Here is a 16873-nt window from a genome sequence, read left to right as displayed (position 1 = left end):
GGTTTTATTTGTTGAGTTTTTGTTTTTACTTGTGAGTTTTTACTTGTGAGTTTTTACTTGTGAGTTTTTTTGGTTTTATCTGTGAGTTTTTAGTTGTGAGGTAGTTTTTAGTTGTTAGTTTTTAGTTGTGAGGTAGTTTTTAGTTGTTAGTTTTTAGTTGTTAGTTTTTAGTTGTGAGGTAGTTTTTAGTTATGAGTTTTTAGTTGTGAAGTAGTTTTTAGTTGTGAGGTAGTTTTTAGTTGTTAGTTTTTAGTTGTTAGTTTTTAGTTGTGAGGTAGTTTTTAGTTGTTAGTTTTTAGTTGTGAGTTAGTTTTTAGTTGTGAGTTTTTATTGTGAAGTAGTTTTTAGTTGTGAGGTAGTTTTTAGTTGTGAGTTTTTGACTCACTGTAGAGCTCAATGGAGGCAGGTTTGTGATCATTTAAGGGTGAAATGCTCCCAAATAGAATTTTCCAGACCTGCTGTACAGGAGATTCCTGGTCCTTCCTGCCAGGATTTCCCCACAAGGGGAATTTCCCTGGGCAGCCAGGCAGGGACAGAGGAGCCAGGGACCATAACTGGAATTTTTGCTGCCAACTCTACTTCAAGCCTCCCCTCCAGCCACAGCTGAAGGCCAGCAGAGTTCCAGGCTGCTGGGATTGAGCTGTGGCTGGCATGTTCCCCCAGGGGGATCAGCAGCCTCCGATGACCATGAGTTCGACCCCTCGGCTGACATGCTGGTGCACGACTTCGACGACGAGCGCACACTAGAGGAGGAGGAGATGATGGAAGGGGAGACAAACTTCAGGTCTGAAATCGAGGATCTTAACAGGGTAGGTGGCCTTCAGGAGCCTGCCTGGGTTTGGAAAGCCGGGAGTCTGCTAGGGCAGGCAGGAGCCTCCCCTGAAGTGGAGAATGTGAACCCTCCCCACCCCTCAGAATTGCTGAAAATTGTAAATTTTAAATTTAGGGACTCTCAGGCAAAAGCATGGGAGCAGGAAATAACAGTCCTTTAATAGGGAAGGAAATAAAAGGATAAAATAATCAATGCAGTAAACCAAAACAACACAGCCAGAGTCAGAACACAACCTGACACCCTGTGGGTCAGGGTGCTGGCAGCAGAACCATTGGAATTGTGGCTCAGCCCTCCTGCAGTGTCAGGGCTGGTTCTGCTGGAGCAGGGATCCTGGAGAATCCAATGGGAATTGTGGCTCAGCCGTCCTGCAGTGTCAGGGGTGGCTCTGCTGGAGCAGGGATCCTGGAGAAAGGTGCAGTCTCTGCCTCTGGAGATCCAGGGCGAGAGGCAGCTGCTGTTCCTCTGGGAAATCCAGTGCAGAAGCTGTGCTGGTGTTCCAGAATATCCAGATTATATCCAAGTAGGAATGCTTGGCTGGTGTTCCAGAATCTCCAGATTATATCTGGGTAGGAATGCTTGGCTGGTGTTCCAGAATCTGCAGATTATATCTGGGTAGGAATGCTTGGCTGGTGTTCCAGAATCTCCAGATTCTATCCAGGTAGGAATGCTTGGCTGGTGTTCCAGAATCTCCAGATTATATCTGGGTAGGAATGCTTGGCTGGTGTTCCAGAATCTGCAGATTATATCTGGGTAGGAATGCTTGGCTGGTGTTCCAGAATCTCAGATTATATCTGGGTAGGAATGCTTGGCTGGTGTTCCAGAATCTCAGATTATATCCAGGCAGGAATGCTTGGCTGCTGTTCCAGAATCTCCAGATTATATCCAGGCAGGAATGCTGGGCTGCTGTTCCAGAATCTCCAGATTATATCCATGTAGGAATGCTTGGCTGGTGTTCCAGAATCTCCAGATTATATCCAGGCAGGAATGCTTGGCTGGTGTTCCAGAATCTCCAGATTATATCCAGGCAGGAATGCTTGGCTGGTGTTCCAGAATCTCAGATTATATCCAGGCAGGAATGCTGGGCTGCTGTTCCAGAATATCCAGATTATATCCATGTAGGAATGCTTGGCTGGTGTTCCAGAATCTCAGATTATATCCAGGCAGGAATGCTGGGCTGGTGTTCCAGAATCTCAGATTATATCCAGGCAGGAATGCTGGGCTGCTGTTCCAGAATCTCCAGATTATATCCAGGCAGGAATGCTTGCCTCCTCCCTCTGGGCTCACATCTCCCAATGGGATGCTGCAGTTCTTATCAGCCATGCAGGGACATTCCATAGCTGTTATCAGCAGGTGTCCCCCCAGAGGGAGGAGTGGCTGTGATCACTCAGAGAGAGATAAGGCAAGCTGCCCACTTGACAAAAGACAGCTGCCATACAGGTGGTAATAGAGCACATCCTGCCTAATAGAACATATCCTGCCTTGCAATCTGGAACAGATCCCAAACCACACCCACAAAATGTGCAGGAATTTAAAAAAAAATAATAAATAAATAATAAAGAGGGGGGGAAAGGATGAATAAATCTACCAAGAAATTGGGGGGAAAATTGGTACATAAATATTTATAATGTGCTTGGTTAGTGGCTTTTTGCATCTATAGGATGTGAATTTTGGAACTAATGTAAATTATTATATCATCTGACTAAACTTGTGTATTCCAACTGCATCTGAGTGGTGCTTGTAGGTTCTTATTTTAAACCAAAAATCCTCATAATTCACATTTCTTGTGCATTTTGATACAGATATCAACTAGTGGAGCACTTAGAAATAGCCTCATTTAAAGGAAGATGCAGAGGAAATGATGTCCAAACCCAATTTAAGCATGAATGATTATTCCAATAGCACTTCAAATTAATTTAGTGCATTTAATCAATATTTCCAGTGTAAATGCTAATTTCTTCCTGGTTCTGCTGTCACTTCTGTATTGTCTTCAATTATTTCTCAGGCAGGAATAATATTCTTAAATTACCAAGTGGGTTCATTATAAATGCAAAGTAATTTAGATCCTGTCTGTGGCCTCGTTGACCTCCAGAACAGATCATTAATGATTCACAGATGAATATTTGATGTTCAAATCCTATTTAGCTTAAGTGATTCTGCCAATAGGACTTGAAATTAATTTACTCCATTTAATCTATATTTCCAGTGGAAATTATCTTTTTTTTTAATCTGCTAATTTCCAGGTTGATACTAAATGGAAAACATAAAGATAAATAAATAGCTGGTGAATCTAAATGTGCTTCATGTAGATTAAATGAGGAGTGGAGCTCCACATGTCTCTCATGTGGGGTTTAGATTGAAAATTGGCTTTTTTCCCTTCCTATTTCATGTAACTCTCTCACCACATTACAGCCCTTCAGTTTATCCCCTCATATCCAGTGTTACCTCTAGCTGTGGGTAAATAATAAATAAATATATTCACTTTTTTCACCTTTTCCATTTTGCAATACCCTGAATCGATGAAGAAATCCCAATTTTTGTTTTCTCTTGGGGAGTTGCTGGTCCCTGGAGCTCTTGGAATTGCAAAGGACTATTTGAAGTTAAGAGGCTTAACCTGGGAAAATATTATAAATACAAACCCCCTTAGCTGGGTAACACAGGGTCAGTGATATTCCTGTTCCATAATTCCCAAATACCTACAAATTCCAATTTTTCATTTTTAATTCTCAGCTCTGTGGGATGGGAGTGCTTAAAGACAGGATATTCCTTTCCAAAATTTCCTGCAGAACATTTGGATGATTTCAGTATGATTTTTCTGCTGGCTCTGCTGCCAGGTTTAATTAAGAGCACAGGCCTTTCATGTTGTCTGTGTCAGTAAAATATTTATTCCCCATCAGTGACACCGTGGGGACCAAAAACCATTTAATTGTATGGCTGGGTGTAAAGCTTAACCAGAGAATAGGGGAACAAGAGGCAGAATGGCTTAGTTCTTTGAAATAAAATAAAATAAAATAAAATAAAATAAAATAAAATAAAATAAAATAAAATAAAATAAAATAATCACAGATAAGAAGTGCTGATAAGCCCTATCACTCTTGTTTTTATAGAGCACAACTTTTGTCATTGGGATTATTGGGATGTTTCCAGAAATTAGATCAGTGCAGGCCCTTAGGATAGGAAGTTTAAGGTCAGCCAATAACTAAAAATATCTGATTATCAGCCAACATGTGCATTAGATACTAGGAAAAAACTATTTAGAGCAAGCACACAACTGCAAATAATAAACAAAGGATTTGATGCTTTGAGATAGAATTTTTAAATGATCCCTGAGAATTTCTGCTCTGAAAAATCTCACCTAGGGAGAGAGGCTGGACACTAAGGAATAAAGGAATTAATTAGCAGAGCCAGCAATTTTTACTAATACTATTTATGAACAAAATTTAATTAAAAGTATTTATTAATAGTATGTATTAGTAATTTTTATTAATAAAGGTGAGCGTTTAGGAGCCTTTGTTCTACTTGAATTAATCTGAGAACTGACAGTACAAATTGAAATGTCTCCTCAGAGTGGCCCAGCTTTTTCATGATTTTTAAATACAATTTTTTAAGGTTTTAGCAGATTTGTTTCCAGCTGGAGATGGGTTTGGAACCAAGCAACTTCAAATAAATGAGAAATAAAAATTCCTGCTGTCCTTCCCTGGGTATCAGGGATCCACACCCCATCCAAACTCTCTGAGAAATGAGAGTTCAGGGACACTGAAAGGAGCATTTTGGGTGGAGTTTAATATTCCAGAACTGTGGGACTCTGTGGAATTGTCCCTGGAACACAACTTCCCCTAAAAGGTGGAATTCCATGTTCCAGCCAGGTGTTGGGATTGAGCTGAGTTCTGGGAGTCACTCAGGAATTGCTGCTGACACACATCTCACCCAGTTTCCCACCAATTTGTACTAAAACCCACAATTTCCAGTTGCTTTTGGGCAGTGCAGGGAACACCAGTAAATATTCCAATATTCACAATATTCCAATAAATATTCCAATATTGCTCTGGGTGCTCAAGGTTTGATAAAACCAAACCCTGTTAATGAGCTTGATGGCCCCTTGGAGTTCCTGTTGGGGTGGAAGATCTTCTGCAAATAAATCAAGGACTGGGAAATAAATTATCCAGCAAAAAAATAAAACCCCACATTTTCCTTAGGAGCCCAAACTTCCAATTTTGCCAGTTCATCCCTTTAGGGATGGTCATTCTTGGTGTGGGTGCCCTGATCCCTGTGGATTGTGGGGAAGTGCTCACCTTGATGCTGTGGAAGAATTCCTGTGGAATTATTCCTATTAAATCCCAGGAAAGTGACATGCTCATCCAGGAGATCCTGTTTGTTCCATGCTAGAAATAAATCAAGGACTGGGACATAAATTAATCCTGCACAAAACCCCCTCACATTCTTCTCAGGAGCCCAAATTTCCAATTTTGCCAGTCCATCCCTTTTGGGATGGCGATTCCTGGTGTGGGTGCCCTGATCCCTGTGGTTTAGTAAGAACCTTGATGCTGCAGAGCGATTCCTGTGGAAATATCCCTGTTAATTCCCAGGTTTTTTGCCCAGGAAAGCAACTTACCCATCCAGGAGATCCTGTTCTGGTGGGAGTTCTGCTGGAAATAAGTCAAGGATTGGGAAAGAAATTGTCCTGCAGAAAAAAAACCAAAACAAAACACATTTTCCTTAAGAGCCCAAGCTTCCAGTTTTGCCAGTCCATAGTGGCCATTCTTGGTGTGGGTGCCCTGGTCCCTGTGCTGTGGTGAGAACCTTGGTGCCATGGAGCAATTCCTGTGGGATACCCCAGTTAATTCTCAGTTTTTGTTGAGGTTTCCCAGGAGCAATTGCTGTGGGATATCCCAGATAATTCCCAGTTTTTGTTGGGGTTTGCCCAGGAGAGTGACATGCCCATCCAGGAGATCTTGTTGGGGTGGGAGGTCTGCTGGAAATAAATTAAGGATTGGGAAATACGTTATCCCACACAGAAACACCACATTTTTCTTAAGACCCCAAATTTCCCATTAATTTTGCCAGTCCATAGTGGCCATTCTTGGTGTGTGTGCTGTGGTGAGAACCATGGTGCCATGGAGCAATTCCTGTGGGATATCCCAGTGAATCCCAGTTTCTGTTGGGGTTTCCCAGGAGCAATTCCTGTGGGATACCCCAGTTAATTCTCAGTTTTTGTTGGGGTTTCCCAGGAGCAATTCCTGTGGGAAATCCCAGATAATTCCCAGTTTTTGTTGGGGTTGCCCAGGAGCAATTCCTGTGGGATATCCCAGTGAATCCCAGTTTCTGTTGGGGTTGCCCAGGAGCAATTGCTGTGGGATATCCCAGATAATTCCCAGTTTTTGTTGGGGTTGCCCAGGAGCAATTCCTGTGGGATATCCCAGTGAATCCCAGTTTCTGTTGGGGTTGCCCAGGAGCAATTGCTGTGGGATATCCCAGATAATTCCCAGTTTTTGTTGGGGTTTCCCAGGAGCAATTCCTGTGGGATATCCCAGTGAATCCCAGTTTCTGTTGGGGTTGCCCAGGAGCAATTCCTCCCAGTTTTTGTTGGGGTTTCCCAGGAGCAATTCTTGTGGGATATCCCAGTGAATCCCAGTTTTTGTTGGGGTTGCCCAGGAGCAATTCCTGTGGGATATCCCAGTGAATCCCAATTTCTGTTGGGGTTTCCCAGGAGCAATTGCTGTGGGATATCCCAGATAATTCCCAGTTTTTGTTGGGGTTTCCCAGGAGCAATTCCTGTGGGATATCCCAGTGAATCCCAATTTCTGTTGGGGTTTCCCAGGAGCAATTCCTGTGGGATATCCCAGATAATTCCCAGTTTCTGTTGGGATTTCCCAGGAGCAATTGCTGTGGGATATCCCAGATAATTCCCAGTTTTTGTTGGGGTTTCCCAGGAGAGTGACATGCCCATCCAGGAGCTGCTGAGCCGCTACGGCTACGATGGCACCGTGCCCCTGCAGGAGGAGGAGGAGGAGGAGGAGGAAGAAGAGGAGGAGGAGGAGGGAGAAGATGATGATGATGTCGATAACGATGACAACAGCGGCTGCAGTGGGGAAAACAAGGTAAATGAGTGCTCATTTGCATATGTAAATTTGTGATTTGCATACGCACACTACTCGGTGTCCCGGGTTGTGGCAGAGCTAATTTGTAATAGAGTTGATTTCATAAACCTTGCTTTACTAATAAGGTTTACTCTTAATTAACCATCTGTATTTCTCTTAATTGCTCTTAGTTCCATCTCTCTCATCCCAAACAGAGGCAATTGAAATCCCTGGATGCAGCATCATGTGAGGGATGGGAATTGTCCCTCAGAACCTCAGCACTGACATTTTAAATGCCTGCAGACACCTTTAGGAATACAGCTGAACTTACTTGGAGTAGAAAAGCTGATTATTGAAACTGCACAAAGTGCTGGATTAAATGTGGCTCTGGGTCTTGGAAATCCTGCAAGTTTTCCAGCTTGAGCCTTTTAAATTGTGTTTTTCCAGCCTGGTTGTACTTGAATTAACTCAACCTAATGCTTCTAGTATCTTTGCCAAATGTTTAGTTTTGAGCTTAGCATTTTCAAACTCCTTTTCTGTGTTCTCTTCAAATATTTTTCTGATTTTAAAAAAGAGATTTTTCTTCTTGGAATGTAGAGTCCTGTCATGGGCACAGCTGCTGCATCCTGAATTCCATTAAGATCTAAACCCTTTGGAGTTGTCAGTAACACAAAAGCTGAGGCCTAGGAGGAGGTTTCATTTCCAAGTGTGGCTTTAAAAGAGATCCATTCTGGGCTTTTGGTACCTTCACCTAATTGAGATTCCCTGGAATGGCACCCAGGGATGAGGAATGGTACATCTGAGTCAGGAGCTGAAGTTCCTGGGATTTACAAGCTGCCTTGACAGGTGCTGGAGAGGATTGTTCTTTGTGGGAGTTGAACAGTTCAAAAGGAAGATCCAGAGTGGGATTGGATCAGGAAAGGTTCAGGGGAGGGGGAGAAACTTATGTAACATGAAGGCTGCAGGGAGAATTCTTTCAGGGACAATTCTCTCAGGAGAATTTCCTCATGGAAATTGGGTGGTCAGGCTTTGCAAGGGGCTGGAGTGTCCAGGCAACCCCTGGATGTGACACTCGGTGCTCTGGGCTGGTGACAGGGTGGGGATGGATCCCAGCTTGGGCTGGGTGGTCCTGGAGGGCTTTTCCAACCTCAGTAATCCTGTGCACAATCAAACTAAGGCCCAAATGTTCATTTGCTTGAGCTTGGTGCTGCTCCTGCAGTGTCACTTGCTGCTGTGACCTCACTGCTCAGTCCCCTGCTGGCACAAATGCCATCCTGGCTGTCCTCAGGGCTCTCAGCAGCTGATGGAAGGAAGGCCCTGCCTCTGCTGTCCCTGTGTCCCCCACAGGAGCCACCCCTGTCCTGTCCCCTGCCGGGCCACTCCACAGGGACAGTGCAGGGCTGGCACCTCTGCCCTCAGCAGCACTGGCCCAGTTCACACCAGTTCAGCCCAGCACATCCCAGCCCTGCACTGGGAGCAAGGACCCCCCACTCCCAGCCCAGTTCAGCCCAGCACATCCCAGCCCTGCACTGGGAGCAAGGATCCCCCACTCCCAGCCCAGTTCACACCAGTTCAGCCCAGCCCTGCACTGGGAGCAAGGATCCCCCACTCCCAGCCCAGTTCACACCAGTTCAGCCCATCCCATCCTATCCCAGTTCAGCCCAGCACTGGGATCAGGCCCTCCCAGTCCATGCCAGTTCACGTCAGTTCAGCCCAGCACATCCCAGCCCTGCACTGGGAGCAGGCATCCCCAATCCCATCCCAGTTCACACCAGTTCAGCCCAGCCCAGCCCTGGGATCAGGCCTCTCACATCTCATCCCAGCCCAGCCCAGCCCATCCCAGCCCTGGAGCAGCGCCCAATCCATCCCAGTTCAGCCTAGCCCAGCCCTGGGAACAGCCCCCCCCAGTCCATCCCAGCCCTGGGAACAGCCCCCCCCAGTCCATCCCAGCCCTAGGATCAGCTCCCCCAGTCCATCCCAGTCCATCCCAGCCCTGGGATCAGCTCCCCCCCAGTCCATTCCAGCCCATCCCAGTCCATCCCAGCCCTGGGATCAGCCCCCCCCAGTCCATCCCAGCCCATCCCAGTCCATCCCAGCCCATCCCAGCCCATCCCAGCCCTGGGATCAGCCCCCCCCAGTCCATCCCAGTCCATCCCAGCCCATCCCAGCCCATCCCAGCCCTGGGATCAGCCCCCCCCAGTCCATCCCAGCCCATCCCAGCCCTGGGATCAGCCCCCCCCAGTCCATCCCAGTCCATTCCAGTCCATCCCAGTCCATCCCAGCCCTGGGATCAGCCCCCCCCAGTCCATCCCAGTCCATCCCAATCCATCCCAGCCCTGGGATCAGCCCCCCCCCGTCCATCCCAGCCCATCCCAGCCCATCCCAGCCCTGGGAGCAGTGATCCCAGCTGGCTTTGGCTCCCTGGGCTGTGCAGGCTGTGAGCTCAGGGTGCTGCAGGCTGTGGGGGTGGAGCACTGTGGGATCAGGGAGATCTCCTGCTCTCCTGCTCCAGCTCTCCCAGCCCATTTCCCTCCCTGCACTCCCTGGTTGCTATTTTTAATCTGCTCTGAGCTGCACATGTGACAGGGCTCTGCTGGAGTGCACAGCCCCGTGTGCCCAGCACAGAGCACCAAGTGTACAACAGCAGGCTTGGGAGCACAGAAATCCAGTAAAAAGATATTTATCATTTTCATTTTCTCTGCTTGTAATAATTCCTGTAGTTGTGGTGGTTTGTCTGCAAATAAAGGAATTTATTCTGATTTTTGACTCAATGTACTGAGCCAACCCTGCTGTTCCTGTGGGGTTGAACCACTCAGTTCACATGGATTTTTATGGCAGGTACCATTTCCATCTAAATCCCTCCCTTTTTTATTGAAAATTCATGAGAAAGGATTTCAAAGACCAAAGTAAAATTTGATTGAAATGAAATTCAGTAAAAACCATGAGGATTAAAAAAAGCAAAGCAAAGATTCAGGTTTCCTTTGGGTCCATATTTCTGATTTGTTACAGTCTGGCATTGATCTGTTTAAAAACAACCTCAGAGTATGTTCATATATTAAAATGTTATTAATAAAGGAATTTATTCCTATTTTTGGTCTTGGCTCAATGTACTGAGCCAAGCCTGCTGTTCCTGTGGGGTTGAACCACTCAATTCACATGGATTTTTATGGCAGGTACCATTTCCATCTAAATCCCTCCCCTTTTTATTGAAAATTCATGAGAAAGGATTTCAAAGACAAAAGTAAAATTTCATTGAAATTAAATTCAATAAAAACGATGAGGACTAAAAAAAGCAAAGATTCAGATTTCCTTTGGGTCCATATTTCTGATTTGTTACAGTCTGGCTGTTCTATTGATCCCTTAAAAACAACCTCAGAGTATGTTCATATATTAAAATGTTATTAATAAAGGAATTTATTCCTATTTTTGGTCTTGGCTCAATGTACTGAGCCAAGCCTGTTCTTCCTGTGGGGTTGAACCACTCAATTCACATGGATTTTTATGGCAGGTACCATTTCCATCTAAATCCCTCCCCTTTTTATTGCAAAGTCACAAGAAAGGGTTTTGGAGATCAAATTAAAATTTCATTGAAACTAAATTCAATAAAAACCTCATGAATTAAAAAAAGCAAAGATTTAAGTTTTATCTACTTAAAAAACAACCTCAAAATGTGTTCACACCATAAGAAGTTATATTTGTGGTGGCTCAGCCTGGACATGCCACAAATAAAGCAGATTTGGGATTAATCTATTGACAATCCTGGCAAGAATATTTAAAAATCTGCTTCAAAATCGGATTTTTCGCTGCCAGAGATAAGTGAGGTGCTGCTGATTTTTCCCCTCATTGATTTTTCTTTGCTTTTGTGGCAGGAGGAGACCATCAAGGACTCCTCAGGGCAGGAAGATGAGACCCAGTCCTCCAACGATGACCCAGCCCCATCTGTGGCTTCCCAAGACCCCCAGGAAATCATTCGCCCTCGGCGCTGTAAATATTTTGATACCAGTAAGTCCAGTTGAATCAGCCCCAAAATCCCAGTACCCTGTGCCAGAAATGCATTTTGAGCCCTAAAAACACTGAGATTTCCTCTCCATAGCACTGCTGTGCATGAGAATCATGCTCAAAACAAAGGAGGAAAGTTCTGGTTTTAGCTGAGGGCTGGAGCTGCTCTGCTGGCTCTGTGGAAGGACAGGAAATAATCTCTGATTTTACAAGAAAGGAGGAGGTTTGGGGAAATTGAATAATTGAAATTGAAATTTGACATTTTACAGGTTAAAATTAATTGATGTACTCTGGTTATTTGCCAAAGCCTGGGCTCTGTCCTCATCCAGAGGAGCTCAGAGTCCACCTGAAGGGAAGAATCAACTGAAATTTCCTTCAAATAAAACACAGATTTCCTCAGAAACAGAAAAGCAGTAAAATCTGGGAAAGGCAAGAATTGTTAACCCTGAAACAGTGGAAGGGGGAGGTCACAAAGGAGAAAATTTGCTTCAAGAATTCCAGTTTTGAGTCTGTTGCCAGCACTGAGCTGATCATTTTCATTCTTATTTTGTTTACAAATGGATTTTGCATCCCCTGAACTCTTATTTCCCTGGAATCTCCCCTGATGGGGTCTGACCCTTTTGGGCTGCTTGGGACAGCAGATATTTTCTCTTTCTTCAATAAAAATAAAATAAAAATGGCTGTTGCTCTTTGAATTCCTTCTGCTCTGTGTTTGAACAAATAAAAGGTTCCTCACCATACCTTACACTGGATAATTATTAGTTAGAAATGCAATTATTAATTTGTGGTTTATTTAAATCCAAAATTGCCAAGGAACCTTTCCATTTAAATGAACAATTGCCAAGTGTGTAGCTGGGCAGAAGATTGCAAATATCTTCAATAAATTCCTATTTTTAAGCACAGAATTAACTTAATTCAAGTGTATTGCATTAGGTTTGGAGGTTTCTACGGCTTTCAGCTGTCTATAAAATGTCATTTAATGTATAGATAATTTCAATGCTGCTGTATCCCATCCTGTACAGAAACCAGCACCTTGGGAAAGGCAGCTGGCCTATACCATAAAGAGCTTTACGTCCCTGCCGGTCCTTACCCCAAATAATCTCCTGGAAGTGCTGCTGGGCATCCCAGGCTCCTAAATCCCAGGAGGAAACACTCCCAGATTTCTCCCACCTTCTGCTGAGATCTACCTGAAATTCCCTGGAAAAGAACAGCAGCAACTAAGCCAGGAGCTGATGGAAAAGGGCTTGAAACCCACAAAAATATTCCCACAAATTTAGAATAAACTTGGATGGGATCCTTCAAAGCCAAGGGAAAAGAAATGTGAATTTAGTAACAAAATTTAGGGGTGTTTTTATTTATGTCTCAATTTCTCAGAGCCTGGCTTGTATCTTAATCCAAATCTGGGTGGGTCATTTTTTAATCTTGTCACTGCTGAGCCACGAGTGTTGTCCCCAAAAGTGTCCCTGAGATAAGGAGGGAGCAGGGCTGGGGCTGCTGGGCTCTGCCTGCCCTGCTCCTCTGGCCTCAAATGTCTGTGAAATTCCTTGCAGATAGTGAAATAGAGGAGGAATCTGAAGAAGATGAAGATTATATTCCCTCAGAAGACTGGAAAAAGGTAAATATTCAGCCCACATTTCATGAATAATTAATTCATCTGTTACTGGGTAACTCTGAGCTCTGTGGAGCACCTAAATCCTCTGCAGATTTTCCCCATAAATAGAAGAGTTTTGGTAATGAGAAGTCTTTAAATCCTCCCCAAGCAGCCAAAAATCCATTTCCATATAGCTGCCTTCCATTTTGAACCTGTTAATTGTGGGTTTAGATTTTAAACAAAGAAAGTTTCAAGAGGGGAAGAAAAAAGATGTGGTTATGCTCCTGTTTGCTAACAAAACATCTCAGGGGGGCTTCACTTCTTCTTTTTCTTCCAATCAGGAAATCATGGTGGGCTCTATGTTCCAAGCTGAAATTCCAGCTGGCACCTGCAAATACAAAGAGAATGAAAAAGGTGAGATTTGACCATTTATTGCTGCTTGGGATCCATGTCTGATTAGGAGAATGAAAAGATTGGATTGATGTCATGTGTCTTAATAAATGAGTGACAATTAGAGCCACCATCATCAAATTCGAGCTCATCCTGTGCTTCAGCAGAGCTGGAGGAAGAGGAAAAGGAGGATTTCATTCTTGGCCTGGTGCCTCTTGGACCCTTGGATTCTGATTTAGTGATCCACACAAGCTGCAAGCTCTTCACTTATGGATTTCTTTTATGTGAGATGAAACAGCTAATGGAGGAATTGCACTGCTGGACCTGGATTATCACTGTCAAGAGGGCAAAATGGTACCAGCAGCTTTGCTTTTCACATTTTGTACCTCTTCAATCAGGAAGAAGAAGTTCTGCTCTTGTGGATTTTTTTTTCCCCATCAATTTTTCCCCTCATCCCAAGCAGAGGCTTTTGCTGGATGCTGTCAGGAAAGGCAGATCCAATTTAAACCCAGCTGGGAGCAGAAAAAGGAAATTTTCCTGCTCATTCAGCCCATTGCTAAGGATTTGCTCACACTGCAGGTCAATGAGAATGGGTTTCTTTGTAGCTTTGTAGAATTTAACTTCTAAATAACCACCACAAAGCCTGGAGCCCTCCCAGAACCCAAGTTTAGGCTCAGTTCTCTCATTGCCCAGGGAGGTTTGGGTTCCCCTGGATCCCTGGGGATCCCAGGCCAGGCTGGACAGGGCTTGGAGCACCCTGGGACAGTGGAGCTCCCTCCTCCCAGGGGAATCCATGGAATTGGATGGTTTTAAGGTCCCTTTCAACCCAAACCATTCCAGGATTCTCTGAGGGTTCCTAGAACTCTTTATTTTTCTTGAATGAGCAGTCAAACTTCAGCTGAGTGGGAACCTCTGGAACAAAAACCCAGAAAACTCCTGGGAGCTGTTCCCAACGTGTGTCCTGGGTGAAGTGAAGCTGCTTTCTTTGCAAGCCATTTCATGATTTCTTTACCACCTCTGGGGTTTTATTGATATTTATTTCCATCATAAATTACTTTTTCCAAGTAGAGATTGATCTCTGAGCTCCCCCACACCTCCCTCCCTGTGCTTTCCCAAGCATTCCTCTTGGAATCAGTGCTCAAATTCCTTCCTTGCTGCTCTTCCTCAGGTTGTTGGAGCCCACAGACAAGGTCTGGATATTTTCCTACTTTAACAGCCAGAATTTCACTTCATTTTGCTGCAGTCCAAAGCTTGGCTCTTCCAAAATAAAACTCTTCCAAAATAATCAGGGGATATCTCACTTGGCCCACATTTCTCCATTAAATTCAGTTTACTGTGGCTTCCCTGCTGTCAAACTCCTGTGAAAGCTCTGGAAAAGGTGCAGATTAAAATTCTGGAGTTGCAGGATGAGTTCTATAATCCAGAACCCAGATCATGCCAGGATTTGAAGGCAGAGTCCAAAACCCAGGTCATTTGGATCTCTGCATCCATGAGGTTTTACTGATTCCCACATTAACGGTGCCCCCATGATCTCCCAAGGCTGATCAGAGACAATAATTACCTTTATAATTATTTCATTGTATTCAAATGATGTCATTTTCTTGTGCTCTCCCTGGGGTTTGTCCAGTGTATGAAAATGATGACCAGCTGCTCTGGAATCCTGACTTTTTACCAGAGGATAAAGTCATAGAGTTCCTCAACGAAGCCTCGAGGCGCACGGGAGAGGAGAAGGGCCTGGATGCAATTCCTGAGGGCTCCCACATTAAAGACAATGAGCAGGTATTAAAAAATAAATATGCAGTTTATTTTCTAGAATTAATCATCTTTTTATTTCACTTTACTCCCAAGAGGTAAAATTGGGTTTGAAGTTTTATTGTTCCTTCTGGAAATAGAAATTGATGAGGATTTTACCTCTCAGAGAATATTAAACTGTTAACTTGGGCTTAATGTTGCTTTATGTAAAATAAATATATCATAGAAAATAAATAGAATATTTTATATATATATATTTAAATCTGTATGAATTAATTCTCTCAGGTACAGAATTTTTCAATGATGAAATTCTCTATGAATGAACACTTAATTATTTTTCTTCATACCCAAAAAAAACCCCTCCATCAATTTTCCAAATGTGTGTAAGTGGATGAAAAAGCTTCAAAAAAAAACCCTCCATCAATTGTCCAAATGTGTGTAGTGGATGAAAAAGTTGCAGTGCTGTGCTTGGGCATTTTCTTGGTTCAGCAAGTAGAGATTTGGAATTGGAAACACAGTAAATACATCTCAGTTCCACCGTGCTGATTCCAAGGGTTTATTTTTAATCTGAGGAGGTGTCAGGGGTTTTGTGGCCGCGCTGCTGTGGCCCAGCAGGGTGGGGCTGGTTCTGCAGTGCCAGTGTGCCCTTTCCTCCCTGCAGGCCCTCTATGAGCTGGTGAAGTGCAATTTTGACACGGAGGAGTCCTTACGGAGGCTGAGGTTCAATGTCAAAGCAGCCAGAGGTGAGTTTGTCCCTCAGTTCCCAAGGATGGATTTCCCACCCAGACTGCTGCCAGCAGGCTCCCAAGGTTGGGTTAATCTTCATTTCAGTGCATCTCTCATTGTTCTCTGGGAGAATGGAACTAGCAGGTGTGGAAATGCCCTTCCTGGCCATATTTAATACAAAGAGCTGGGATTTCAGCTCCCACTTCAAATTGAAAATTACTTCTTGACAGCTCAGCTGGGCGTTTTTTAGGTATTTTATGGTGCTCTTCTAGACCTTGCAGTCATCAAAGTGAATGCAACAAACATGAGATATGAATTAATTCTAAATAAAGGAGCAAATAAGCCTTTTGTTTTACAAAAACAGCATTAAAAATCCTGCTATGTAAAATGAATTCATTCTAAATAAAGGAGTAAATTATTTTTTTGTTTTACAGAGTGTAGCATTAAAAACCCTGATACATAAAATGAATTCATTTTAAATAAAGGAGCAAATTAATTTTTTATTTTACAGAGTGTAGCATTAGAAACCCTGAGACATTAAATGAAATAATCCTAAATAATGGAGCAAATAAACCTCTTCTTTTACAAAGTATAGCATTACAAACCCTGCTAGATAAAATGAAATAAGTCTTAATAAAGGAGCAAATTAACTTTTATTTTGCAAAATATAACATTACAAATCCTGCTATATAAAATGAAATTATTCCAAATAAAGGTGTAAATTAATTTTTTGTTTTACAGAGTGTAGTATCTAAAACCCTGATGTGTAAAATGAAATAATTCTCAATAAAGGAGCAAATAAACATTTTATTTTACAAAGTATAACATTACAAACCATACATAAAATGAGTTAATTCTAAATAAAGGAGAAATTTTTTTTTTTTTATTTTACAGAGTGTAGCATTAAAACCCTGATACATAAACTAAACTAATTTTAAATAAAGGAGAAAACTAATTTTTTATTTTATGAAGTGTAGCATTTAAAACCCTAATACATAAAATGAAATAATCCTAAATAAAGGAGCAAATTAACCTTTGATTTTACGAAAATAACATTACAAATCCTGCTACATAAAATGAATTCGTTCTAAATAAAGGAGAAAATAAACCTTTGATTTTACAAAGTATAAGGTTAAAAACCCTGATACATAAAATGAAATAATTCTAAACAAAGGAGCAAATAAACATTTTATTTTGCAAAGTATAACATTACAAACCCTGATACATAAAATGAGTTAATTCTAAATAAAGGAACAAATTAACCTTTGATTTTACAAAAATAACATTACAAATCCTGCTACATAAAATGAATTTATTCTAAATAAAGGAGAAAATAAACCTTTGATTTTACAAAGTGTAACATTACAAACCATACATAAAATGTGTTAATTCTAAATAAAGGAAAAAATTAATATTTTATTTTACAGAGTGTAGCACTTAAAACCCTAATACATAAAATGAAATAATCCTAAATAAAGGAGCAAATTAACCTTTGATTTTACAAAAATA

At 42.6% G+C, this 16873-nt stretch overlaps 1 protein-coding gene across 2 annotated transcripts in view; it reads left to right on the top strand.

Annotated features, from left to right (window-relative positions):
- MIER1 (MIER1 transcriptional regulator) overlaps positions 1 to 16873 on the top strand; it is a 38542-nt gene that overhangs the window by 12914 nt on the left and 8755 nt on the right. For both annotated transcript variants that reach the window (XM_066555868.1, XM_066555867.1), the window contains exons 3-9: positions 664 to 809; positions 6760 to 6927; positions 10776 to 10908; positions 12456 to 12520; positions 12838 to 12910; positions 14514 to 14665; positions 15300 to 15381. In XM_066555868.1, the coding sequence (XP_066411965.1) occupies positions 711 to 809; positions 6760 to 6927; positions 10776 to 10908; positions 12456 to 12520; positions 12838 to 12910; positions 14514 to 14665; positions 15300 to 15381 (772 nt within the window). In that variant the 5' untranslated portion in view covers positions 664 to 710. The remainder of the gene's footprint in view (positions 1 to 663; positions 810 to 6759; positions 6928 to 10775; positions 10909 to 12455; positions 12521 to 12837; positions 12911 to 14513; positions 14666 to 15299; positions 15382 to 16873) is intronic.

This window comes from Molothrus aeneus, chromosome 9 (genome assembly GCF_037042795.1).
Source record: "Molothrus aeneus isolate 106 chromosome 9, BPBGC_Maene_1.0, whole genome shotgun sequence".
NCBI lineage: Eukaryota > Metazoa > Chordata > Aves > Passeriformes > Icteridae > Molothrus > Molothrus aeneus.
Note: the sequence above shows the minus strand (reverse complement) of the source record. Positions and strands in the feature narration are given on the sequence as shown.